The sequence below is a fragment of the Ursus americanus genome, chromosome 1, assembly GCF_024610735.1.
Source record: "Ursus americanus isolate L20-20 chromosome 1, mUrsAme1.1.p, whole genome shotgun sequence".
In the NCBI taxonomy this organism is placed as follows: Eukaryota; Metazoa; Chordata; class Mammalia; order Carnivora; family Ursidae; genus Ursus; species Ursus americanus.
In genome coordinates, this window is record NC_142127.1 from 10,497,640 (window position 1) to 10,524,438 (window position 26,799).

The 26,799-nt window shown below is 41.7% G+C and overlaps 1 protein-coding gene across 13 annotated transcripts in view; it reads left to right on the forward strand.

The window, feature by feature from the left end:
• The window catches only part of C1H2orf76 (chromosome 1 C2orf76 homolog), a 54,810-nt gene extending 38,542 nt beyond the window's left edge, over positions 1-16,268 (forward strand). For 11 of the 13 annotated variants that reach the window (XM_087856140.1, XM_087855963.1, XM_087856070.1 and 8 more), the window contains 3 exons: positions 3,331-3,368; positions 7,350-7,431; positions 9,884-14,659. In XM_087856140.1, the coding sequence (XP_087712266.1) occupies positions 3,331-3,368; positions 7,350-7,431; positions 9,884-10,023 (260 nt within the window). In that variant the 3' untranslated portion in view covers positions 10,024-14,659. The other 2 variants (XR_006780784.2, XM_045804084.2) reach the window with 2 other exon arrangements.
• The last annotated feature ends 10,531 nt before the right edge of the window (positions 16,269-26,799 follow it).

Here is a 26,799-nt window from a genome sequence, read left to right on the forward strand (position 1 = left end):
AGCCGAAGGCGGACGCTCAACCGCTGTGCCACCGAGGTGCCCCGAGATTGAACATTTTAAATGCCAGTAACTTGAGCATAGTATATAGTAAATTTGTATGTTGCAGTGGTCGATTAAGCAATGCAATAATGAGGGAAGAAATTGGGTTTCATTATTTGGTGTAAAGATGGTACGGTTATTAACCTTCAGCATAGTGACACTCTCCAAACTTTGAGACCTCACTTGAAAATTATGATGCATCTAATAAATATTTCTGTTAATTGGTACAGACATTTTTTGAAGCATAAATTTTTTATTACCTTAGATCATTTTTTGGAGTGGCTTTTAATTCTGTTCCCATTTGGTAGAGCAACTTATGACCTAAAATACTTTGAAATTACAATCTTCACCGTGTGTATACATTTTAATATCCAGAGACTAATTGTGAGGTCATAAGGGGTAGTCAAGCAGAAGTTGAAGGCACTGAGTGGAAAGTACTTTGATTTATTGGGCTTAAAGAATTTACATACTAAATATTGAATAAGAGAAAGGAATAAAAAGCACGATTAAGTAAATATGAAGCTGCTCAATTCTGGCTTTCGTAGCTTTCAGGGTATAATGACTTGCAATATAACCTTAAACTTGAATCAATCTACAGATGCCATTTCCTTTTTGGCATGGTGTGTGTGTGCATGCGTGTGCATACATATTCAACCCTGTGTTCCACGTAAGTCATTTTGAAAGGTAAGCTTTAGATACTGAAAGCATTAGAATATCTGTTAATCATCATGGTGGTAGATAACGTACCTCTTACATTTTCCCACCTTATTAACACGGTTTTGTCCTAGGATTTGTATACTATTCAGGTGAATTGGCAGACAAAGTGAATACATTTATCTGTGAAATGAGAAATTAGAGAACCACTAGGGTTTTGATAGACATTCAGTGACTCAGTCTGGGTTTGGCTCCGTAACAATATGCCGCTTTGTGTTCAAAGAAGTAAGGCCACACGTTACTTTCTCATCTGTCCTTGTCCTTCAGTATTGCTCCCTGCTCTGTGGGAATAGAACACACTGGGTCGGGGAGTGGAAAGGGTGCAGAGTCTGATACCAGCTTTGCTGGTGGCTGTCTCCAACGCCCTTGGGCAAAGGGCTGGCTCGCTGGCCAGGCCACAGAGAGTCTGAGATTTCTCAGGGCCCCTCCTCCTATTTAATTGGCATCTACATCTATGATTGATTTATCCCGACCAGACTGTGCTCTAAAGCACATTGGATGTGGTCTTATTTTTAAATCCTTATCACCTAGACGCTGTGCGTGTGTGCAGTAAATATTGGTGGCTGTGCGGTGTGGGGCTGCTGATACTTTTTGCTCCATAAGGCCGTGTGAGATTAAACCACACTTGTGTGAACACGTCAAATGCCCCACAAATATATTCTTTTTATTTTTTTAAAGATTTTATTTATTCATTTGAGAGAGAGAGAGTGAGAGCCAGAGAGCACAAGCAGGGGGAGTGGCAGGCAGAGGGAGAAGCAGGCTGCCCGTTGATCAACGAGTCTGACATGGGGTTCAATTGGGGATCATGACCTGAGCCGAAGGCAGACGCTTAACCGACTGAGCCACCCAGGCGCCCCTATTCTTTTTATTTTTATGAGGTTACTTTCCTCAAGTAATTTGCACTTAGGGTACAATACCCACAAATGTTGTTTCTGTTAATAATGAAAATATTTTTTAAAAAAGAAGTAAAAACAAGTGAAAGAGATTATTCAACAAGAAAAAGGACATTATTAGTACAATATCTTTTGCTAGCTTGTTTCCGAGACTCTTACCAAGTCTTACTAGTTTCTGTTGGAGGAAAAAATCTGAAAATTTCTGTTCAAATCATTTCTTCTGAAAAAAAAAAAAATGTGGCCTTCCTGTTGTGGGCTTGCAGGATCCATTAGAGCAAGGGTATTTCTAATAAAGGCTCATTAACAAAATATGTAGAACATGACTAATATTTGGTAAGGCCAAACCACAGTTTTGCTTGTTGGTTGTAACAGACTTTAAGCAGGATCCTTTTACTTAAAAAACTGTTACTGGCTTTTCTAACTTGTCTCTAATAATAAACCCATATCTATCTATAATGAGAAAAAGATAATAGGTAACTCGGAATAATAGATAACCCAAAAGCCAATTTGTTTATTTTCTTGTGTACCTTCTGAGCTTATTTTTAGCAGTTGTGGTATATTTACGTTCCTAATATGCATTTTTTCACCAGGATTAGGTTTATTTTTAGTTCTTTGCAGTACATGGTTGCAGTGCCAGGCTTAGGCTGACCTTGTGTTAAAAATTGCAATAGATAACTGAAAGTTGACTATTTAAAATCGTGGGTAATTCAGAGTGCTAGGTCTTAACTGGATGTCTACCCTATTCTTTTGTATTATTAGAACAGAGTTAAATCAGGCCTATTTTTAAAGTAGATCCTTTCATTTCATTTTACAGTTCAAATTCTTTGTTGAATCGAATGGCATGATGGATAGAAATGAATTTTAGTTTAAGGTTAAGAGTTTGTCCAGATACAATAATACGTGTAATCGTAATACGTTAATTAGGTGGTTAAACAAAACTGAGTGAAGAATTGGAAACTTTTTGACTTGAAACCCGTTGAATGGTGAGCCTCTGCTATAATTAAGAGCTCACTGTTGCAAAGTCGGACTTCACCCAATGTGGAGAAATGACTTATTGGAAAAGCACAGCGTAGCCTGACATCAAGATAAACAGATTAAGGAGCGAAGGAGGATTGAATAAAGCAGATTAGATGGCGTGAGCTTGTGCAGCGTTTGAAAACCAAGAGGCAAATACTGATGATATTCTTTGGGCATTAGCAGCCCTGCTCACATTACCAGTGAGCCTGAGCGTGGAGAGTGGTAACAACTTGTCAGGATGATCGTTTGACCTCCTGTCACTGGATGTATTCTGAGAGATTACTAGGTTTTTTGAATTGCTTATGTTAACGTCTGACATTTTTTACATTATTTGCTACTTAGAGCCTTTTGCAACTCCTAAAAACAGGATTGAGTAATAGCCACCTGTCTTCTCTTCTAAGGAAAAAGGGGCCAAGTTCATTGCAGATTATGGCACCCAGCCGTGTGTGTCAAAGGCCAAGGCTTTCAAATATCTTTATACAGCAGCGGCCTTTAAGGTGATGATATATAAAAGTATTTTATTTTTTTATTTTTAATTTATTTATTTTTTTTTTTTACCATATACTAGGTTTTTAAGTGAATGGATCATAAGGCAAGGCTTAAGTTTCTCAGTTTCAGATGAAGTTTTAAAATAATCTTTCACAGAGACTTTTTTTTTTTCTTTCAGATAAACTGAAGATTGTTCATCAAGCACATAAAGCAAAGGTACGTTTCCTACGTACAGTGGTATCGGCTCATAGCAAGTAATCACTGTCAGCTGTCTCAGTGAATAAAGGAATGAACACCCAACTTCTAAATTATTTCCCATTATAATAGCATTTTTTATTTCGTAAGTACCCTTTCTACAGCCATTAAGGGAAAAAACCCCACTAAGCCTCTGTTAGTAGTAGATCCTTTAAAGAAGTGTTAATTTTTTAAAAAGCATGCCTGTTCTAGATCAAGCACATATTTAACATAAAAAGTAAATTTGCAAAAAAAATGTTTTTTGAAGTTACTAATTCACAGGCAGCAGCCATACCCTCCTCATGCCATTTTCTTTGTAATCTCTGGTATACAGTTATTTGAAAGCTGATTAAGTTTATGGTGGGTATCTAGGACTAGAGAAGACAATGAATTTAGGTGAATTCAAAAATAAATACTTGGGACTCCCGCGTGGCTCAGTCGGTTAAGCATCTGCCTTCAGCTCAGGTCATGATCTCAGGGTCCTAAGATTGACCCCCGCATCGGGCTCCCTGCTCACAGGGGAGTCTTCAGAATGCTAGTGAGGGTTATTCAGTTGTCCACACTCCTTGAACTGAACTCCCCTTAAGATCTGAGCATTTTATTTGTGTGAAATTCTACCTCAATTTCACAAAACAACGGACATGGCAAAAGGGATCCAACATAAGACTTAAATGGAAATGCTTAGGATATTTGGATGGGAAGATGCATGAGCATGAAGATGTCCGTTTTTTCTTCGTGTACGAATTTAATGCCACCCCATATATAGATGAATGAAAGAAGCTGATTATAAAACTAATATGCAAAAAATAAATAAGAATAGGTAGGAAAAGGAAGAGAAAGGAGAGTGACTAGCCCTGACATATATTAGCCATATTATTAAACTCTAATAATTAAAACAGTGTGGTGCCACCATATGGACTGTTAGGTCAATGGCACAGAATTAGAAGTCCAAAAATTGACCCAAATATATGTCAGAATTTAGTGTATAGTAAATATGATGTTTTAAAGCTATGGAGAAAATATGAGGATTCAGTAAATGTTACTGGGACAATTGGGAGACATCTAGAAAATAGTGAGGTTGAATCCGCATCCTTTACTTTATTCCAAAATAAATACTCACTGGATTAATGACTTAAGTGTGAAAATAAAGCCGACAGGTGAGGACAGAGATGAAACTGATTGAACATGAGTAGATCATTTGTTCAAGCTGGGTGATGGGTGTGTAGAGGGTCTGTATGTTTGAAATTTTCCCTAATTAAAAGCTTTAACAAAAATGAAATTGACAAAAACATTTGAAGAGAATGTAGAATTTTAAAAGTAATCTTAGAGTGAAGGTCTTCCTAAGTATGGTAGAAAACCCAGAAACGGTCAAAAATTGATAATTTTACTTTATTCAAACATTCAGCACCTTTTTCTAGAAAAAAATAACACTAAGAAAAATTGAGGAACGAGTGAAAACAAAATTTTCTAACTTATATTACAGAAAAGGCCTGATTTTCTTAGTATGTGATGCTATTTTACAATTGCATTTAAAAACTTATCCTTTGAGTCCGTTAACAAACAAAATATTTACAACTTGACTCAAAATAAATGCAAAGTCGGACTACAGTTAATCTCCATCTATTAGGTTGGCAAGGATCAGATGGTTTTGATAATACACGGTGTCAGCGACGCTGTGGGAAACAGGTTCTCTCAGCAATTAGTAGCGTTCCTATAAAGTGAGACGGCTACTCTGGAGAGTCATTTGGCAATACCTGCCAGAATAAAATTGCACGTGCTCTCTGACCTCATGATTCTCCTTCTAGGAACTTATCTTACACATAAAACTGGTACAAAGGCAAAATGACACATGTTATGAGGATATTTGTTGCAGTGTAGTTTATGGTAGCGAGAGATGGAAACAACCTGAATGTCCATCCATGGGAACAGAGTGTGTGTGTGTGTGTGTGTGTGTGTGTGTGTGTGTGTATGTATAACCCTTCGGTGGAATAGCCCACGGCCTTGATAAATGGAGGCAGCTCGTGTACTGATTTGGAATGATTTTAAGCTATGTTTTAGGAGGAAAGAGTCAAGTGTTAGAATATAGCATACAATATGCTGTTACGTGTTTGAAAAAGTTTACCTGTACATTTCTGCCTCCATGAGCGTGTGCAGAGACAGCCTCTGGAAGGATATGCCAGAATTCGTGTTAGTTCTCTGGAAGAGAACTAGGCCACCTGGTAGATAGGGGTTGGGAGGAGACTTACTTTTCACTCCTTCCCTATGTGCTTGGGGAATTTTGTGTCATGAATATGTGCTACCTATTCTAAAATGATTTTTTAAAAAAGATTTTACTTATTAATTTGACAGAGCACAAGAGAGCACAAGCAGGGGGAGCAGCAGGCAGAGGGAGAGGGAGAAGCAGACTCCCTGAGGGAGCCCCCACGTGGGGCTCAATCCCAGGACCCTGGGATCATGACCTGAGCCGAAGGCAGACGCTCAACTGACTGTGCCCCCAAAATGATTTTTTTAAGTAACATTTCCCCCCCCTTTAATCTGTGTGCTCTTGGAGGTCAAGCCCCTGCACTCTCTAGTGGGTGAAGTTGTGGACTGTGGAGCATGGCTTCTGGGCCTTCTATTTTAGCTGCTGGAGTGGCCTTTCTGTTCCCTTTAGCCATATTCTAGAAATAGACTGTTGCTAAGCAGCTGCATTCTGATTGACAGGTGGTGCTCTGTGTCCAACTAATGGTCACCTCTGTGTGCTTTTTAGGGGCGGATATTAACTCAAAATCTTCTCCTATAGTTATAATGTTTAACTGGATTTGTAAATTTCATTGGAGGGCCAACTCCTCCAACCCCACCCCAGACCTCATAGAGAAAGGTTATATGACATGGGATCAAGTGTTTACTAGGCAGGGCAAGGTTTTCGGATACATGGACTTTGGGCCATCCAGGTAAACTTGCTTCTCTCTGAAGTCAGGCTGGTCAGAGCTCAGGCCTCAGTTCCGTGTACTCTGGGGTCTGTTTGTTTGTTTGCTTTTTTTTTTTTTTTTTTTTTTTTTAAAGATTTTACTTATGTATTTGAGATAGAGCACAAGCGGGGGTGGGGGTGTAAGTAGAGGGGGAGGGGCAGAGGGAGAAGCAGACTCCTGGCCGAGCAGGGAGCTCGCCATGGGGCTGGATCCTAGGACCCTAGGATCATGACCTGAGCTGAAGGCAAACGCTTAACGACTGAGCCACCCAGGTGCCCCCTCTGGGTCTGTTCTTAACCTCTCTGACTGCTGGAATATTGTGAGGATGCCATGACGACGACGACAATGATGACGACAACAGCTACAGAACAGCAGCAGCTAACATGGAGAGGCCTTGCGCTGTGACTGACACTGCCTTATGGTTTCCTCTACTTCATCTAATTTCATCCTCACCACGGGGCCAAAGAGAAAATTCATTCCTCCCTCCCCCCATTTTTTTAGAGCGAGAGATTGAGGGAGCAGGGTGTGGGGAGGGGGACAGGGAGAGGGAGAGAAAGAATCTTAAGCAGGCTCCACACACAGTGCAGGGCCTGACACGGGGCTCCATCTCATGACCCTGAGATCATGACCTGAGCCGAAATCAGGAGTTGGACGCTTAACCGACTGAGCCACCCAGGTGCCCCTCCCTTTTTTTTTATAGAGGAGGAAACTGAGTCTCGGAGAGGCTGTGTGGTTTGTGGAGAACACACAGCGGGGCATCAGTGGAACCCAAATTCTCATCCGGACCTGGCCCCAAAGCTCCGTGCTAAGGTGCTGTCTCCCCAGTGCTTACGGAGTGTGCACACATAGTAGGTGCTCATATCCATTCGCTTCTGCCCTGATGGTGACGGAAGCAGCGTGTGACTTTGGTTATTGCTGTGACCCAGAGTAACAATCCTGTGTCTTCGAGAAGTCTTACCAAATAGGAAGCACATAGGAGGACTAGTAAGATGCAGGTTTTCTTTCTTCTTAGTCGAACGAGCTTGTGTTGAGTCTGGAAGACGATGATACGCTCATGCTGGAAGAAGACAGCACACTGCGCACCGCTGGAATCGGTGAGAAAGAGCGCCTCGTGGTGCTGGAGGGGCACTCACTTCCCCAGCCTCTCTGCTGACGCCTGGATGATGATGTTTGGATAATTCACTGCAAAGTAAATGCTACCCTGGGTGCTCTTTACACTCCCTGATAATTATTCAGAGGAGGACGAGAATGATGTACATTCAGATCATTTGACTGAGGGCAAGAGATATCTGCTCTCCAAATGTGCAGAATGCAAATAGTTCTTTTCTGCAGGTATGCTCAGAATTCTGCTGAGGGTTGTTTTAAGTGATTGACAGGTTATTACTCACTTAATAACCTACTTACTCTTATCGGCATCATTTGAACTGATGGTTCGAGAGAAATGGACCTAGTAGAACTAATGTGGAATAATGAAGTGAGATGTTGTTTGTATAACCGTGTAGCGCGGTTTCTAATAGTCCTCCACATCACTCGGGACCCGCCGAGTCGTGGAATTTCAAACAGGAGCCTAGCTGTGCGCTCGAAAGGGGGCCCGAGTTGGCTTTTCGGCCTAGAATGTGCATGTAGTTCTATTTTAAAGAAACGCCATGTGACATGTTTTGTGACCATTAGATGTCACTCTAATTCTGTGTATGTACACCTGAAGATTATCTGGTGATGGGAGTGGAGATTTTCAGAGAGCTGTGAGCTGTGGAGGGTGCTGTGCCTCTGACGTACCTTTGTGGTCCGTGACTGCAGGGAAACAGCACAAATCACACTTACTTTATAATTATCTGGACACCCTGCTTAAGGGGCAGTCTAAGTGAGGTCCATGTTAGGAAGTCTTACTTTTTCTTTTTTTTCTTTGACAGATGTTCTTTTGAGTTATTTTAGGGACGTATGTCAGGAATTCAGTTTTGAGTGACATGTGTGGGCTAAAGTGAGTTCCTGACAGGTCTTCTAATTTAAATAGGAATCTAAATAACATGTTACAAAATCTTAGACTTACTCTCCTTGTTTGTCTACACTTTTGGCTACATTTAGTGTCTTCATATTATAAATATGTAAGGTTGCTATTATTTGAAAACAGCTTTTATTTTGGCATTTATTTCTTCAAATGCTGTTGTCTTATTATAGCAAGTGGCACCTTTGTTATTGAGCCATGGGGCATGCTAGAAGCTAGCCCCCCTTTAAAACGTAAAGCTATAATTATTATAACAGACTGGTTTGGTATTGATGTAGAGATCGAAACCTCCTTGGAAAAGATCAGAAACAAACTTAAAAAAAGTAAGATCTCACAATATGATAAAGTTTTGATCTCTCAAATAAGTGGGGTGAGAATGAATTAGCCAGAAAATGATGTTGGGCCTGTTGCCAAAGCATTCAGGAAAATAAAATTTAAATCCTATTTCAACCTTTATTACAAAATAATTGTAGATTGATTATATGTCATAATGTAAAAAAAATTTTTTTAAATAAAATGTGGCTTAGTAGTTTCATAATCTTGGGGAGAAGAGCTCTCCAAGCGTGACCTTGAAGGCAGAGCCATAGAGCGGGGAGAAATGATAGATTTGACCACATAAAAACTAAAAAATATAAACAGAGTTAAAGGAGAAGCACTGAACTATGAAAAAATACTTCATGTATGACAAAACGTTATTAACCTGAATTTATAAAAAGCTCTTATAATTAGCTTGGAAAAAGATAAGAAATCCTACTAATAGAAGAAATAGCTAACATATGAAAAATAGTTCAGCCTTACGAGTCCAGAGAGAGAAATGTACATGAAGATAGATGCTATTTTATGTAGTATAGTGGTCCAACGGTTAAGAATTAGAGACTGGAGCCAAAGTGCATGGGTTTACAACCTGATTCTGCCACTTAATGACTGGGTGACCTTGGACAAGCAGTAATTTCAAGACTAACAGACGTGAAGAAAAGTGGTAGTATCCAAGAGAGTGTTGGGAAGTGGATACTCTCTGGTACTACTATTGGGAATGTGTGTTACCTCTAACTTCCGTAGGTCAATTTGACCAATAAGACTTTGTCACTCTTAACTTCCTGTCGCATCTGTTACCAGACCAGCAGGAGTACACTTCCTCAAGCTCCGTAACTCCCCCGAGGGTGAGATGTGTCTTCAAAGGGGTGGTGGGGTTCTCTCACCTTCCCCGTTCATGAGTCACTGATATAAGAGCTTTCTTTATTGAATGGAAATAGAATATATTGTGTGATACCGTCATTGTTTATAAATGTATACATTTACATGTCTATATGAAGAAAAGATCATGTAACAAAATTATAGAAATGGTTCTCTGGCTGGTGGCACTGCAAGCAGTTGATTGCTTTTTTCCTTCTTGGTATTATCTAATTGTTCTTATAATTGAAATTTTTTCTACAGTTCTCATGTACCGTATGTAAATTAAGGAACCTATTTTATTTTATTTATTTTATTTTATTTTTATTTTATTTTATTATTTTTTTCAAAGATTTTATTTATTTATTCGACAGAGACAGAGACAGCCAGCGAGAGAGGGAACACAAGCAGGGGGAGTGGGAGAGGAAGAAGCAGGCTCATAGCGGAGGAGCCTGATGTGGGGCTCAATCCCAGAACGCCGGGATCACGCCCTGAGCCGAAGGCAGACGCTTAACCGCTGTGCCACCCAGGCGCCCCGAGGAACCAGTTTTAAAGAATAGACTCCTAAAGTTGGAGAAAATGGGTTTGAGTGAGGGCTCTGCATTTTACTCATTTTTGTGACCTTTCATAAGCCATTTAGTATTTTTGAACTTCTGTTTTGATTTCTGTAAAACAAAACAGAAACCACTAAACCTGTTTCAGAGCGTTGTCCTAAGAGTTGAGTGAAAAAAAAAAAGTATGAAAACATCTGGAACGATGCATGTGGAGACCGTCAGAAATACGTCTTTGGAAACCGTTTTAGAGAAGCCGATTGGCAAATGTTTTGAATTTATTAAAATACTGAGTTGTTGGCTTAACTGTCATGAATTTTGGGCTCGTGTAATGAACCACCTATAAAGGTAAAAATCAAATCCATCTTTCGGTCATTCTTGTTGTAAGGCCATGGGTCTTTGATGAGAATCAGATTCTTGTCACGAGTTCCGTGCTAGTTTCAGGGTGGTCCCAGAACCTCACACCGCACCCCCCCCCCCGGCCCTGATGAGCTCACAGCCCTGGACAGGGGTGACTCCTGGCCTGGCTGGAGTGGCTTCCTCTCCGTGTCACCTGGAGCCACCATGCCGTGCCCTGGAGAAGCTTCACTTACACATGGGGAAGGAGGCAGTGGTCTCTGGGGAGCCACAAAATTCTGAGTGGGAGTAGAGTTGTAAAAGTGATGCCTGAAGTGTGTGATTTTTCTGGGGAGTTTCCCCTCCCTCGCTGCTGTGTCTGGTTAGGTTTTTAAGTGGTTGAAGAGAAGAATTCTGAGTCCTCACTCTCCCTTTTTCCCACTTGATCTTGCTAGAGGGCCGTCACTCTGCCATCACAGCCAGTTGCCATGGGAATAATGCCAATGTAACAAATTTATCATTATGACTTTTCTGCAGAATTCATGAAAGGAAGAGAAGGACTGTGAGGGGGGGAAATTAGGGGAACAAACTTGTTTGAAGATCTCTTTTCTCACGGAGAAATTCTCCAGTTCCTGGCCCGGCCTTGTAACTGCATTGCGGATCCCAATCGTATATTCTGTGCCCGACGTCAGGGCACATTTTCACTTGTGGACTCAGAGCTAAAAGACCTGAGTAAAAAGATGTGCTTTTTTGGAAGGAAGAAGAGAGCTTTACTTAGAATTGTTATTTGTAAATGTAAAGATTTTTACCTTGTCATTAATGATGGTAGTTTTATGGGTTCATTCCCCTAAGTGGTGAATTTGCATGTCAGTATTTTTGGGGTGGTGTTTTATCTCTTTCCTTTGGCTACATTCTACTATTATCTTTTGAATCCTCCTTCTTTAGGAAAGAAATAGTGGCAGGGTAACTCTTTTCAAGCCCGGTGTGTGTTTTGCTGGAAATATTTTAAAACAAGATACAGTGGGCCAAACCCTAAGTGCTGACCTGAGGGAAGAGTTTGCGTCAAACCAGATCCTGTAATCATTCCAAAGCTCCCTTGTGGTCGGTTTTCATTTTGCGTGTCAACTGTTGTTGTCTGCCCGCAACCAGAATCCTGACTTTGTGCCCAGCGTCTTTTGATTATCTCCGATGCACAGCTAATATTGCAGGATTCTTTGGCTCTCACTTCTTTATCAGGATCGTGTTTGATTTGTGTTTCCTGAACGTTCCAGGTGCCTTTCCCATTCTGAGTAGTAATATCTTAGGGCATACATGCTTTCCTCCCTTAACGGCGTGTTATGGGTGCTGTTCTTTACCTTAAACTTCAAAACAGTGGTAGTCTGGTATTCAGGAAGGTAGGTGGTGGGCTCAGGGAATTTGGGATTCCAGAGCAAGGGGTCTGGATTGTTCTTCCGTTCTTACCCTCCCCTCGCCACTGTGGGAATCACAGGCCAGTCTCTCAAAGGTCAGATTTATTTTGCTGTTTGTTCTCTTTAAACTGTAGCTTGAAATCCTCTCTGCCAGTTGATCTAAAAAACAGATGCTTGAAGCAAATATGAAATAGAGCACTGTGTTTGGGAACTCTTGGCTGAATCACTTCGGTGCAAACTTAGAAACAGAACTCAGCTGTAAAAAAATAAGTATAAATGTAACTCACCTGTGAGCACAGTTTTGAATGATTCGTAGATTTGGATTTTTATGAAACTTGGAAGGATAGGATATACACCTGGACCAGGAGAGAAGGTGAAACTTTGTCCTTTTGGTCTCAAATTGCTGCAGAAACCAGACCTCACTCTTCCTATATGTACTTTTTTTTTTTTTCTTTTTGGCCAATAATCTGTACTTAATATCACACTACAGCTTGCCTGATCGTTAATTATGTGTACCACAGAGTCCGTGCACATGTCTCTGTCTCTCTTTTCAGACAACAGTTGCTGTGCCTTATACTTCTTTGGTGCCGACTAGTACAGGCTAGGGAGTTCTAAACTGTAATAAATCCTCGTCAATAGGTGACTTTTTTGGAGTAAATTAGTTAGGAGCTTACGTATACTACCTTGAATTTTTCTTGAGCTTTTACATTTAAAATTGGTTTTTCTTACCTTTTTTTATTTAAAGTCATTATTATTTTCCTATTGAAGGTGTATATATATGGAGCTGACCTGTTTGGACACATTATAAAATTATTAATTTCAGGGGCACCTGGGTGGCTTAGTCGGTTAAGCATCTGCCTTGGGCTCAGGTCATGATCTCGGGGTTCTGGAATCCAGCCCTGCGTCAGGCTCCCTGCTCAGTGGGAATCTGCTTCTCCCTCTCACTCTGCCCCTGACTCTTGCTCACTCGCGCGTCCTCTCTCTCTCAAATAAATAAAATCTTAAAAATATTTATTAATTTAATTTTCAAAGTTTGTCCTGGCTTGTGTTCATTTCATTAAACTTGAAAGTCAGTATTAAAATGGTGCACAGAGGCGCCTGGGTGGCACAGCGGTTAAGCGTCTGCCTTCGGCTCAGGGCGTGATCCCGGCGTTATGGGATCGAGCCCCACATCAGGCTCCTCCGCTATGAGCCTGCTTCTTCCTCTCCCACTCCCCCTGCTGTGTTCCCTCTCTCGCTGGCTGTCTCTATCTCTGTTGAATAAATAAATAAAATCTTTAAAATAAAATAAAATAAAATGGTGCACAGTGTTTGGAGGGTTCTTACTTGATTTCATTTGATAGTAAGACAAAGAGATGAACTGGCAATGTATTTATTGGATTTTAGATTTTACATTCATTTCAGATTCACACGCCAAGGCACTCTGCTCCTGAGTGCACTGCGCCTGCAGCACATTTAATTTAAAATCAGGTGCCCTAGGGGACTGGCACACTGTAGACTTCCTCGGGGTTCTTCTGGAGCCATTTTAAATAGAATCGGGGCAGCAAGAATTTAAGGGATCATGGTTGAAAGGGTGATGATACAGAGGTCTTGAAAATCTTCTGTAATTTGTTTTCACTCTAATTGATAAATAAATGCGTGGCATAAATACAGGAAATCATTCTCAAACATTTTCAAGAGAATTTTACAGATTTTAAAAAGCATTCTATTCGGTTTGAGGACCACATTACTCAAGTTTAAAATACATTTTATGTCTTACTCTCGAATATTCAGAGTAACCCACTTTGAACTTGTGTGCTCTTTTCCGATTTTTGAAGGCCGTAAATTTTATCAGCCATCATGAAGTGTTGGGAGTTTAACCCATTTGTGAGTCTTGTTTTGTTGTTCTTGTTTTTGAAAAAAAAGTATTCATCTGAAAATCTTTATCTTAGGGGCTCTCATCATGAGTGTGTATTGTGAGAGATGGCATATAAATACTTTAGATAAGTAATGAATTTATCTATAAGTTAATTAGACCCAAGGAAACCTATGTGGCAAAACAAAAACGCTTTGTCAGTCCTTTCTTTACTTTAGCTTATTCTGAACCTGTTATTACCATACTGAGGAACTATACGACGTATCCGTTTCTCAAAAGGGGTACAGATAAATGTCAACAGCAGTAAGTGAAAATTGTAATTACAGTTAGTGTGTATTGAGCAAAGTGCTGCGTGGGCAAAGCGCTGTGTAAAGTTCTGTATGTAAATAGCACATGGTGGAGAAAACCTTGCATTGTGATTCCGAGGAACAGGGTGCTTTTAGCTCCTTCTTCATTTGGAGGATGATTAGAATCCCTTGCAAATGATAGAGGTCTACCTCTGGGCTTCCTTCCCTTCAAAATAGGAAACCCCAGGAGCTTTTTATTTTATTTATTTATTTATTTATTTAAAGATTTTATTTATTTATTCAACAGAGATAGAGACAGCCAGTGAGAGAGGGAACACAAGCAGGGGGAGTGGGAGAGGAAGAAGCAGGCTCATAGCGGAGGAACCTGATGTGGGGCTTGATCCCATAACGCTGGGATCACGCCCTGAGCCGAAGGCAGATGCTTAACCGCTGTGCCACCCAGGCGCCCCTCCAGGAGCTTTTTATATAAAGAAATAGATCTCAAAATACCTTCTCTCTGAATATTGAGTTTTCTGAAGCCCCCCTTTCAATATTTTACTGATTCCACGTGTGGGGCCTCTTAGCCATTCTTTTAAATGCTATTTTCATGTAAAATTCAGCTGTATGTAAACTTCCTGTTTGCCCAGGGTTCGTTTGTTTCCAGACCCTCCTCATTGATTCTCAGTTTGTCGCAGCCCTGTCTCCCCCTTACCCCCAGGCTCGTTGTGCTGAGAGTTTGCAATCTGATTTTCATCAAGATTAATCTTCATTTAATCTTGAAGATGCACTGGGACTGGAATGAGGATCTGAGACTATGGGTAACTTTATTTTCTTCTTTCAACATTTCTGTATTTTCTGTAATGAGCACGGGTAACTCATGATTGAGAAACAATAAATTTGATATTCTTAAAACCAGCAAAAACATTTTTTTTAACTGAAATGTCATGCTAAGCTCCTTAATTTCATTCTTTTGTGATAAATTCTAGTGATGAGATGAGTTTGGTAAACTAAGAGACCAGTGATAATCCTTGGCATCTTTCCCTATTATCCTATTTATTTGGCTTGAAGAGTTTTACTTGTCTGTTTTTAGAGGATATGTTAATTGAGTGATCGGTATTCATTACAAATAATCTCGTCTGTTTTCTTGTCAAGAGTCTTCAGGCCCTTTTGCTCTTTCTGTAAAAGCTAAGCAGACTGTATTAACTTCTGATTTAATTTTTAAAAAAACGAACGTGGAACTTGTTGGCGCACACCTTAAAGAATTGCATGTTTAATAATTGGAAGGCTCTCCATCAGATTTGTCTCCGGTCTGAATTAATAATGTTGCTGACTTATTGTTTTAGAAGACGGAGTCCTTGACCTGCTAGGTTGAAAGAATTGTGACTGCTCTGCTCCTTTGTGGGTCCTTTAGCTGTGCCATATCCCCTGTGAATAATTAGAGGTGTTTGAAGGTATTGCGGGAGAAGCCAATTTGTGTCTTTCACTTTGCATATTGTTGAAGCCTCATGAATTAGTCATAAGCAGGCAAAAAATTAACTTCTTCAGACACATATTTTGATGGGTCATGAGGGAGAATGTAAAGTGATCTGTAAGGTATTCTACTGATCCTCTAAGTATTAAATTATACCTACAGGCTAATTTCAGAGAGAAAAAAAAGCATTTTTCCCTCCTCCTTCAGTAACTGAGCAGCACATTTGGTAAAAAATAAACGTTTATTTTCTGGGATTGTTAAGAGGACTATAACATGAGTAATTTTATGGTTTCCTGGAAGCCAGTCTTATTCTTGTTTTTAATTTTTTTTGGTTATTTTTCTTTTTACTTTTAAATTATTTGAATTCTAAATTCTTATAACAACAGCTGGTACTTACTTCTTGTTGATTTGGTGAAATGTGAAACCCAACAAATAGCTCATCTTTCCCACTTTAGGCATCTGAAACACTGAATCAGAGTAATATGGATTTCAATGCTTGCTTAAAATCTAGTTTTACATTAAAATTTTTTTCCATTGTCTTTTTTTTTTTTTCCAGCTCACGAAACTGAAATTGCATTCTTCTGTGAAGAAGATTATAAGAACTACAAAGCTAATCCCATTTCATCCTGGTGAAAACCTCTTGGGGGCTCCCTTTTTGCATACCTGTATTAAGCTCTTTATTCCACTAGTGAGTTTTGGAAATTGACAAATAAACTTAAAAATTAATCTCAGGCTCTGCTATTTGAGCTGAAGTCTGTGGTGCTTTCTCTCTCTGCAGGTCTGCCCTTTTTCTTTCTTTCTTGTTGTAAAATAATTTATTTATTTATGAGAAAAACTTTTTTTTTTCAAAGTGAAAGGAACAGTTAATTCAGAAATCACCATGGAAAGGTGCTTGGGTGGCTCAGTCGGTTAGGTGTCTGTCTTTGGCTCAGGTCATGATCCCAGGGTCCTGGGATCAAGCCCCATGTTGGGCTCCCTGCCCAGTGAGGAGTCAGCTCATCTCCCTCTCCCTCTGCCCCCCCCCCATTTGTGCACGCTCTCTCTCTCTCTCAAATAAAATCTTTTAAAAAAATCATCATGGAATATTGGTTCTTTAGTCATAACTTAGTTTTCTGAAATTAGGGGCTATTTGGGTGGCTTGCATATTGGGTTCTTTAAAAAGATTATAAGACCGAGGTCATTCTGTTCATTTTGTATGTTTTTCACAGTTTCTATTAGAGCCACTATGCACTCTCACTGTCTGTGGTTAGCAGAGATTATGAGTCTCTGATGACCACCAGTGCCATCTTTCTGCTCATGATGGTACACCGCCATGCATGAATTGAATTGTGTATCTTTTAGGGAGGTTTTCTGATGTAAGAGAGTTCCTTCTTCTTTTCATATTTCAGCCCACACAAATAACATGGCTGAATATTTTTTGTTGTTGTTCTGAGCTGTGTTTCCTTACTTCAGGAACAGACTATAATAGAACCAAACTCATTTCTTTGAAGACAGAAGGTAGCAGGATGTTTGCACTTGTGGAAGAAAATTGTTCATTGAGAACAAGTCTACGTCATGGAAGATACTTTCTTTCAAAGTAATATAATACTCTCGATTCCTGATAATGGCTACTACCAGTACCTGAAGACTAGTGACTTCAAAGGGGCCTCTCATCTAATCAGAACTCCCACAAGGTTAGTTGGCTCCAGAATTATTCTAAGAACCCTGAGAGCTGCTGGTAGGGCAAATTGGTTTCATTGTGGTAGAGGCTAACTTAAGGGAAAAAAGTCAGCTTTGAAAGTCTGGTTAACATAATCAGAATATGCTTTTTTGCTTTGTTGAAGGATGTAGTGGAGCCTTATTTAAAACAGAAAATTTATTTTATTCATCATTTCATTCATTTAAAAAGGACCAATGACCCAGGCTTCTGGGGAGGTGATAAAGAATTAAATAAGACACAGTTTTTGCCCCAGTGAGTGGGCAAAGATATTTAAGCGAGTAATCTTAATAATGGCAGTGAGAACTGCTACAGGAGCATTGATGATGGGGTAGTTAATTCTGTGTGGGATTAATTTTTATTTTAAAAGAAGCATCAGTTGAACTTTTTCTTAAAAGGTTGAATAGGAATTTCTGCTTAGTAGAAAATAAGGGAAAGGCTTTTAGGAAAAGGGACCAGCATATGCAAAGGCAGAGTGCTGTGAGAGAGCTTGTAGAAAGTACAGATTTCAATGTACTGGTGTGGAAAGCCCTGAGACCAGAGTGGAGGAAGACAAGGCCAGGAGGGAGTTTGAGGTGGGCCTTATCCCTCAGGCTAAGAAGTTGGACCTTTATCGAGTAGGTAGTGGGGAGCCAGTGGATTTGTATTTTAGAAAGGGGGTTTTAGCAGCTGTGTCCTGATGGCAGAAAGAGAGTTGTCATGGACAGGGTGAAGACTGGAGGGCCTGACCTAGGCAGGGCACAGGGGAAGGGGAGGGGAGGAGACTTTCACGAGACAGTGTTAACATTTGCTTGTGCCTTACACGGCAAGCATCGTGTTAGGTACTTTACAAATACTATCTCATTTAATTTTGACCACGGCTCTTCAGTGTTGATAGTATCCAGTCTATTTATAGATAAAAAAAATTGGGGCCCAGAGAGGTAAAGTAGTTCACTCAAAGCAGGGCAGTCGTGTGCAGTGGGATTGGAGCTGGGTGTGTCTTGAAGGCCTGACCTTGCTCTTTCTGCCCTGTGGCCTCCCATTAGAGGCATGGGGTAGAGTGACTGGTGGGACCCTGGGACTTGTGCAGAAGGAGGAGTGGGGACTTCGGTGATTCTTGCTTGCGTGAGTGGCCTGATGGTGACGACATTAACCCAAATAGGGAATTTAGTGAGTAGAGCAGGTTAAAGCACACACCGTTCGCTCATTTTGCACACATTTCGTTTACACACACGTTTTTCTTTTCTAAGAAAAATTAAATCTATCTTTACCTGTGTATTTTCTTTAACAAAAATGCAAAAACATGTATATATAACCCTTTGTTCTGATGTCTGTTTTTCTTATTAGACAGTTACATAGTTATTAAACACAGGTGTGAAAATCAAACAGACCTACATTATGACTAAAAAGGGCTATTATCAGGAATGGAAGATTGGTTCAAAACTACAGAAAACTGACCAAAGTAATTCACAAAACCCACAGATTTAAGAAGAAAGAAATTATGCTTATCTCAATAGATGCCAAAAAAGCATTTGATGATCTGCAACCCCGAGCATGAATAAAAACTAAGACTAGAATAGGATGCCCTTCACTTGACGAAAGTTACCCACAAAACCTGCTTCATGGAGAAGTGTTTTAAGCAGACCTATTAGAGGAGATACAGGAACAAGGTGACCACTGTTGCCGGGACTATGCAGAATTGTTCCGCAGGCCTTTTTGTAGCCAATACATTAAGAAAAGTCGTAAGAAGCACAGAAACTGGAAAGGAGGAGGCAAACCATTCATTTGCAGACAATAGGATTGAAAGAGGATCAACTGACACGTTATGAGGAGTAATGAGAGACTTCCAGAGGGCTTGATAACGAACGCACAGTAACATGTGCATAAGAGCTACAGAAACGTATACTAGAGGATATGAGACCTAAATAAAGAGACCTCACTTGTTTATAGATGGAAGCTGTGGTATAGTAAAGACATAGATTTATACCAAATCTGTAATTTAGTGTGACCTCCATCAAGATCCCAAATGATTTATACTGGAATTTGACAAACTGATTGAAAGATTAATTTGGAAAAGTAAATGTACAAAAGAAGCCAAAATCACTTGGAAAAGCAAGAAGGAAAGGGGATTGCCTACCAGATGTTAAAATATATCTTAAAAGTATAGTAATTGAAACAGCTGGGAAGTGATACAGAAATAGACCAAGAAAAAAAAAATCGAAGGAAAAGAATAGCAAAGTAAGCTGACTAATGTATATGGAAACTTATTATATAATAAAGGTATTTGTAAGAAAAGATATTTAGCACGTGACTAGGCATTAAAAAAATGATTCCTACCATTCACTAAAATTTCAGATGGATTAAATAACTTGACATGAAAAATGAGATGATGGGCTTATTTAAAAAAATATAGATTATATTTATGACCATGGGATAAAGAAGTCCTCCCTAAAACACAAAATGCAAATACTCTAATTTGCTAAATTTGATGTATCTGTATGAAAAACTAGCTCCCCCCCCCCGCAAAAAAATCAAAGGTTGAAGGACAAACTTAGGGAGAAACTACTTGCACTTATAAAGGAGACAAAGGATTAGTTTCCAGAATTCGTGAATGACTTTTATAATAAGTCTGAGAAAAGGAAGGACAAACATGCAGCAGAAAAATAGACACATTTTGTAGAGAAGGAGTTCATAAAAAAGGAAATCTATGTGGCTTATAAGCATGTGAAAAGATGCACACCCTGTTATTCAAGGAAATTCAAAACAACAGGATACATTTTCATTTGTGAAGTTGGCAAAGAGTAAAAAGGGTTTGGTAATAAGTATTGGCAGTGATGTGTGCCCACGCTACCAGTGGGAATATAAATTTGTGTACAGTCACTTAGGCAAGCAATTTGGTGTGCTATCTATTAAAATAACAAATGTGCAGATTCCATTGACCCAGAAGTTCCACGTCTTAGAATCTGTCCCAAGGAAACCCTCTCACACCTGCAGAAGGAGGCATTTATAAGGGAATCCACCAGTGTTATTTGCAGTAGAAAAACAATGTAAACGTCCTAGTTGAAGTCAGTAGCAGAGTAGTCAAACAAGCTACTATGTATCTATGTTCTCAACTACTTAATATGAAACAAGGAGGGACGTCCATTATTTGTGGACATGGGACCATCTTTGGGACATCCTGATGGATGGAATTGCAGAGACTCAAACTGTGATGTCATTTGTTTAAAAGCACAAAATATCCATAGGGGAGCCTGGGTGGCTCAGTAGGTTAAGCATCTGACTCTTCATCTCAGCTCAGGTCTTGATCTCAGGGATTCTAAGTTCAAGCCGCATGTTGGGCTTCATGCTGGGCATGGAGCCTACTTAAAAAAAAATCTTTTGATGTGTATATATGTGCACATGTATATGAATAAACACATTGTATACACATCTATACACATGCACAGAAGCATGTACACCAAATCGATCACCTCTGGGGAGGGGACTAGTACTGGGAGCTGACGCTGGGAAAACCTTCATCTTTTTATAAGGAGAATGTATTTGTGTTAAGAATTAGTGAAAACTAATATCTGTTAGAAGTTAAAAGAAGTAAGAAAAAAAAACCCTGTTAGGCAATGGCCATTACCATTTTGGCATATTCTATCTAGGTTATTTCTTCTATATACGTTTTTCAGTGTTTCTGATCTTTTTGGTGTGTTTTAAGTTACATAGGTTAACCTCTGATTTTAAAAACAACCAATTCTAAGGTAACATGAATGTCCCTTTCTTCAGAGGTCACGGCTTTGCATAGCCTGATGCTCCATACTTTTTTCTGCACATATGTCATTATTTAAATGTGTGTTCTAAAGCGCTATCCTTTGATATTTAAAACATTATCATTCTCTTAAATACAGTTGAAGTGTCTCATTTTCCTTTTGAATCCTCACTCTGTGCCGGACACTGCATGTGTTTTACATATTATCTCATTTAAGTTCTCTCGTTGGAAAGAACTGTGAGCAGCCCCATCTGTAAAATGGAGAAGACAGTGCCCACTGCCCAGAGTTTTGGGGATCAAGCGAGACATTACCTCTGGGGCACTTAGTAGACAGAGCCTAGCGTGAAGTCACGTGCTCAGTAAGTATCTTATGATGCTTATTATGAACAGTGTAGTAGCATCAGCTTTATTTTGGAGCCAAGAACCTTGATGCTGTCAGACATTAAGGCACTGATTAAGTCCGAGAGCAACTTTCTTCTGACTTCAAATCCCACATTCTGCCACTCTTTGAAAACAAGGGGTATTAGGCCCTTGGAGAAACAAAGTAGGAAGGGTGTCAACCGCAGGCTGAGAGGCAGTGTCCCACCGTCGGTGGTTGGCACTCCTATGTGATTTTTTTGCCCTTTTCATTTGAAGAGAACGTACTTTCTCTTCTTGTGCCACAAGAACATATAGGCCCTAGTCCCACTCACTAGCCAAGCCTAGCTGTATGTGAATTTGAGGAGCTTTTTCCATAGCAAAGGTGTTTTATTTGCCTTGTCTTTCTTCCTGTTCCAGATGCAAGCAGGAGAGGTGATGATGTTCCTGCCTCCTTGGGACAGCCCGAGAGGTGGCCTTGCCGGGGCCCCTTTGGAAAACTCGCTGCACGTGGGGGCAAGGAGGGTGCATCTGAGGTGGTAGAACCACCTCCCCAGTGGGAAGTCCGAGTGTGACAGTGCCCGAGGACCCAAGTCTTGTCATCTTTTCCTCGTGTGTGCGTGCGTGCGTGTGTGTTGGGGGCAGGGCTCTGATTATTGGTTGCTGGCAGTTGCCCTTCGTTTTACTTAAAACTCTTCTGATTCATCAGATTAGCAAAGGTAATTGAAGTCAGAATAGTTCCTTAATTGGTTGGAGGTCAATATCTTGAACTCCACCATCAAGATAGTGGGACTTGGGTTCTGCAGGCCTGGGCAGCTCCCATCTCTCACGGTGGACCCACAGCCTAAAACTCATTGCCGCTCTCCACCTTTCACTTGGCGCAGCCAGCACTTATGTATGGGAGGGGGGCTGGTGGTAGACGAGAGCACAGCTTTTGTCATTTCTTTCCATCTAAGGAGATCTATTTATTCAATGAATCAGACCTGAGACCATCCCCACCCCCATTCCCAAAGGTGCATTTTGGGTTATAATACTAACGTTGACCTTAGATAATGGCCTTTGGAGACTCGTTTTTTGATCATTCATCAGTGAGAGGATGCTATCATGCGTAATGATCTAAAGGAAACACACAGGATGTGTGTCATGCTGCTCTCTTTGCCGTGTGGTTTTTCGAGAGCAGTGACCCTGCTCTGCTGGGTGTTTCTGGCCCTTCACAGGAGTATTCAGTAAGTAATGTCATTCATTGGGTAGTGAGATTTATGAGGGAGCAAATCCATTTCAGGTGCCAGATAATGTCATAGGACTCCTGAAATAAATGTAGGCAGACTGTTTTGGGAATGCTGCCTTAGAGACTCAAGCTTTTGGGTTTAGCCTCATTCCTGTTAAGTCCAATATATAGGGAAAGGTGCCGCCACCAGTGACGATGTTCTTGGGGTCAGAGCAGTGACCAGAGTATTCTGAAGCTGCCATTTCTTCAACAGGACTAAGGCAAGTGGTGAGGATGAGGATCATGAGGTGGGAAATGAGAGCCAGAAAGATCAAGAGCTGTCTCCTATTCTTTCAGTGTTCAATTCTCTTTAGCAAAAACCAACTCATTTAATTTCCTGATCACTGCCCTTCCTCCTCCTTATACCCCCCAGCTTTGCTCCTTATGCCATCAGACTATGCACTGCTACCTCCCGACCCCCTGTTGCAGACACCTGCAGGCCTCCAGGCCACTCCCCTGCATTCCTTCACCATGTTAGCTCCTGGCTCCCCATCACCTCTCCAGTCCTGCTCCTGTTGTAGTTCAGTATAGACAAGCCTCTGCGTACCATGGGGCTCTCAGGCCACTGGCCAGCTTGACTGTGGTGCTGTGATCATGTACTTGGTCTCAGCCATCTGCTCCAGCAGTCACACCTTAGCCCTAGTCACTACCAGTAACCACACCCCAGCCTATAACAGGGTCTTCATACCATGCCTCCTGCCTTCCCTCTCTCTCGGTCTAGTGCCCCCCCCCCCCCCGCCAGCAGTTCTTCAGCCTTGCCAGACCTGGAGTTTACAGCCCCTACTACCTTTTCACAGCCCCTCCCCCAACCTGAGATTCGCTGTCCTCCTCCTCATCCCCTCACCTCCCCCGTGCCCCGGGGTTTCATCCCACTCTGTGCCTGGAGGAACTGCACATGGCCGGGTAAAAGCATGTGGACTGACGGAGCTCTGGTTCATGACTGCTGGGCTTGAGGAAGTTCCTGACCTTGCCCTGCGGCTCTGCACTTCCGGGTGCCTTCGTCCTCCAGCTTCTCTTTGGCCGTCGACCCTGACACCTCCCCTCTTCCTCATTCTGGGCTGCCGCCCTCACTTCCTACTTCACCGAGAAAACAGGCCATTGGCAGATGGCTTGCTCCTGCTCCACTCCCGTGTCCCCCTGCTTGTGACAGTGGTGAGCCAGCAGTGCTCCTTTCCAAGTCCGTCCTCCGTCTGGGCATGGCGCCCAGAGCATCACTGCAGGGCTGTCCTCCCCATCTTTTCCGGGTCATTCCCAGCGGCATGTGAATGTGCTGTGGTGTCTCCCATCTTGACCCCTGCACCAGTTGCCCCATCTTCCCTTTACAGCAAACCCTTGAGTTATCCAAACCCTCCTTTTCCTGCTTTCTTCTCATTTTCTCTTGAACTGTCTCCAGTTGGGCTTCCGTTCCCATCAGTAGACTGAAACAGCTCTGGTCCCAGTCACCAATGGTTCCCCTGTTGCCAAAAGAGTATGATTCTCCATCTTCAAATTAACCTGTCAGAAACATTTGACGTGAACCAGTGGACACCTTCCTTCTTGCAAACACATTTTCTTTTCTTTTTTTTTCTTTTCCTTTCTTTTTTTTAAAGATTTATTAGAGAGAGAGCACGAGAATGAGTGGGAACAGCAGTGGGAGAGGGAGAGAGAATCCCAAGCAGACTCTGTGCTGAACGCAGAGCCCAACGTGGGGCTCAATCTCATGACCCTGAGGGCAAACACTTTCTTTGTGTGGCTTCGTCATGCTCCACTGGCCACTCATCCTCATTTCCTTTGCTGGTCCTTCCTTATCTGCTCCAACATTGGAATGCCCAGGGCTCAGTCCTCTGGCTTCTCTAATTGCATCGAACCCCCTTGATGAGCTCATGCATCTCTCAGCTTTAAATATCAACGACATGCTGCGAACTCCTGATTTTATCCCACAGCCCGGATCTGCCCCCTGAACCCAGCACTATTACATCTAACTGGCCACTCTCCATCTCCATTAAGGTGCCTAATCGACTAATAGATATCTCAGACTTTAACATGTCAGAAAACGAGCTTCAGAGCTGTCTTCCCTACCCTCGTCACTCCTCAGTCTTCTCCACCAAAGGAAAGAACTCTCATCCATTTGTGTAGGCCAAAAATTTTGGACTCTTTTCTCTTTCACATCTTATACCGCTCATCCAGTCCATGAGCTAGTCCTGTTCATTACACCCTTGAAGTATATCCAGCATTCAGCCTCAACTCACTTTCTTCACTGCCACCACCTGGTCTGAGGCACCACCACCCCCCACCGGGATTAATGCAATAGCCTAACTGGGCTCCCTGCGCCTACTCCTGCCCTGCCACCGTTTTCCACCCAGCAGTCAGAGTGATTATTCTAGAACGTAAATTCTGTCATGCTTTACTCAGGAGAAAAGCCAGTCTCTTGCCGAGGCTTGCAGGGTGCTCTGTGATCAGCCTCTACCACCTCTGTGACTTCATCCAGCATCTCTCCTCCCTTATATAGCCACCTTGGTCTGACTTCCCTTCCTGGTGCATGCCAAACACATTCATACCCCAGGGCCTTTGCACTTGCTCTTCCCTCCGCCTGCAGTGCCTTTTCTCCTAGTTATTTTTGTGAGTTTCCCTCATTTCCATCAGGTGTCTGCATAAATGCCATTAAGAAGACTTCCCTGGTCACACTATATAAAATGGCAAATGCCTGCCCTTTGCAGCACTCCCTGCCCCTCTAACTCTAAAAAAAATTCTTTCTCTGGTCTCCTGCTATTAGAATGCCCCCAGTGTGTAGAGCAGTCTTTGGCACTTAGTAGGCCAGCATAGATCCTTCTTGAACGAATGAATGACTTTGAGATTGTATTTGAATCTTAAAGCAAAACTTACAGATTCTCAAAGCTCATTGCATGGCACAGTAGACCCATGTAGATTGGATGAACTCTAGAAGCTTCTACACTTGAAGAACGGTCGTCCGGATTTATACAGGGTTGTAGACTGGGCTCTGGAGTCATTGGTCAGCGTACGTGTTTCAGATGGAATTGAGGAAGGAGATTAAAGATCTCATCCACAGTTCGTTTCCATGGGTCTGAAACTGGTTGCGCCGCACCTGTGTATGCCTGCAGCCGACAGCCCTTTCGTGTGGTGCAGTTGCTGTGCATGCCTGGAGGCGATCCTGCGCTTCATGTGAGGCCTTTTTACCAGGTGGGAAAAGCGCCGTGGTGGTTATTCACAATAGGCAAGCCAAGTGTCCTAGGTTGTCATTTGTTTCTGTTTGAACTGTCCCTGGAAAGCCGAGCAGAAAACCGAACAGCGGATTCTACAACTGTACAAATTACAGCAGGATTCTTTTCCCCCACGTGCCTTAAAGCAAAGTTGCTTGTTTTAAAAGTGACCTAGAAGCGAACTTGTGGTGACATTTAAAATGACACAAATTGAAAAAGGCAAATGGTGCACTTTTGCATGTATTGGCATTCTCTCTCCCTCGGTGTTTGGTTTCGGCGAGTGTGAGGAGGAGGAAAGGGGGTGAGTTTTGAAGTCAGACAGCCCTGGGTTGGAAAAATGCACACACTGTTATTAGTTTGGAAGTGTGACCTTGGGCCAGCCACCCGGTCTCTCTGCGTCTTAGCTTCTTTCCCCGTTAAATGGGGATAACAACACCGACTTCACAGACGTGCTCTGAGGTTTTGGTCAGACAACCGGGCTCGGTGCCTGGCACGCGCATATTCTATTTTGGGGAGAACTGCCATGTTGCTGTTGCACAAAGGAGATGCCTTCTGTCGCACAGAGGGGAGGTTTAGGCACAGAATGAGACATTGGGAAGGCACGTCAAACCCTGGGGAGCAAAGCCAGGCCTTTTCCTACAAGTCAGGTATTTCCCACTGCTTGTCAGCGCTCTCCCATCCTCCTGCAGCTGTCAGCCCGCACACCACCACCCAGCAGTGCTCCTGGGACCCAGGGAAGGACTCACTTCTCATTTTTTAAAAATATTTTTTTATTATATTATGTTAGTCACCATACAGTACAACCCTGGTTTTTGATGTAAAGTTCGATGATTCATTAGTTGCATATAACACCCAGTGCACCATGCAATACATGCCCTCTCCACCACCCATCACCAGCCTATCCCATTCCCCCACCGCCCTCCCCTCTGAAGCCCTCAGTTTGTTTCTCAGATTGCTCTTTTATTTTAGAAAATATCAAAGACCGCGAGATGATATTTTTATGGTGACAGTTCTTAACAATCCATTCAGGTCTTCAATAGAAGCCTTTATTAGAATAATGGTATTTGAAAGAATTAAGTGTAACAGACCAACTTTATGGAATTGACTCAGAGTGCATTAGAGAAGGAATTT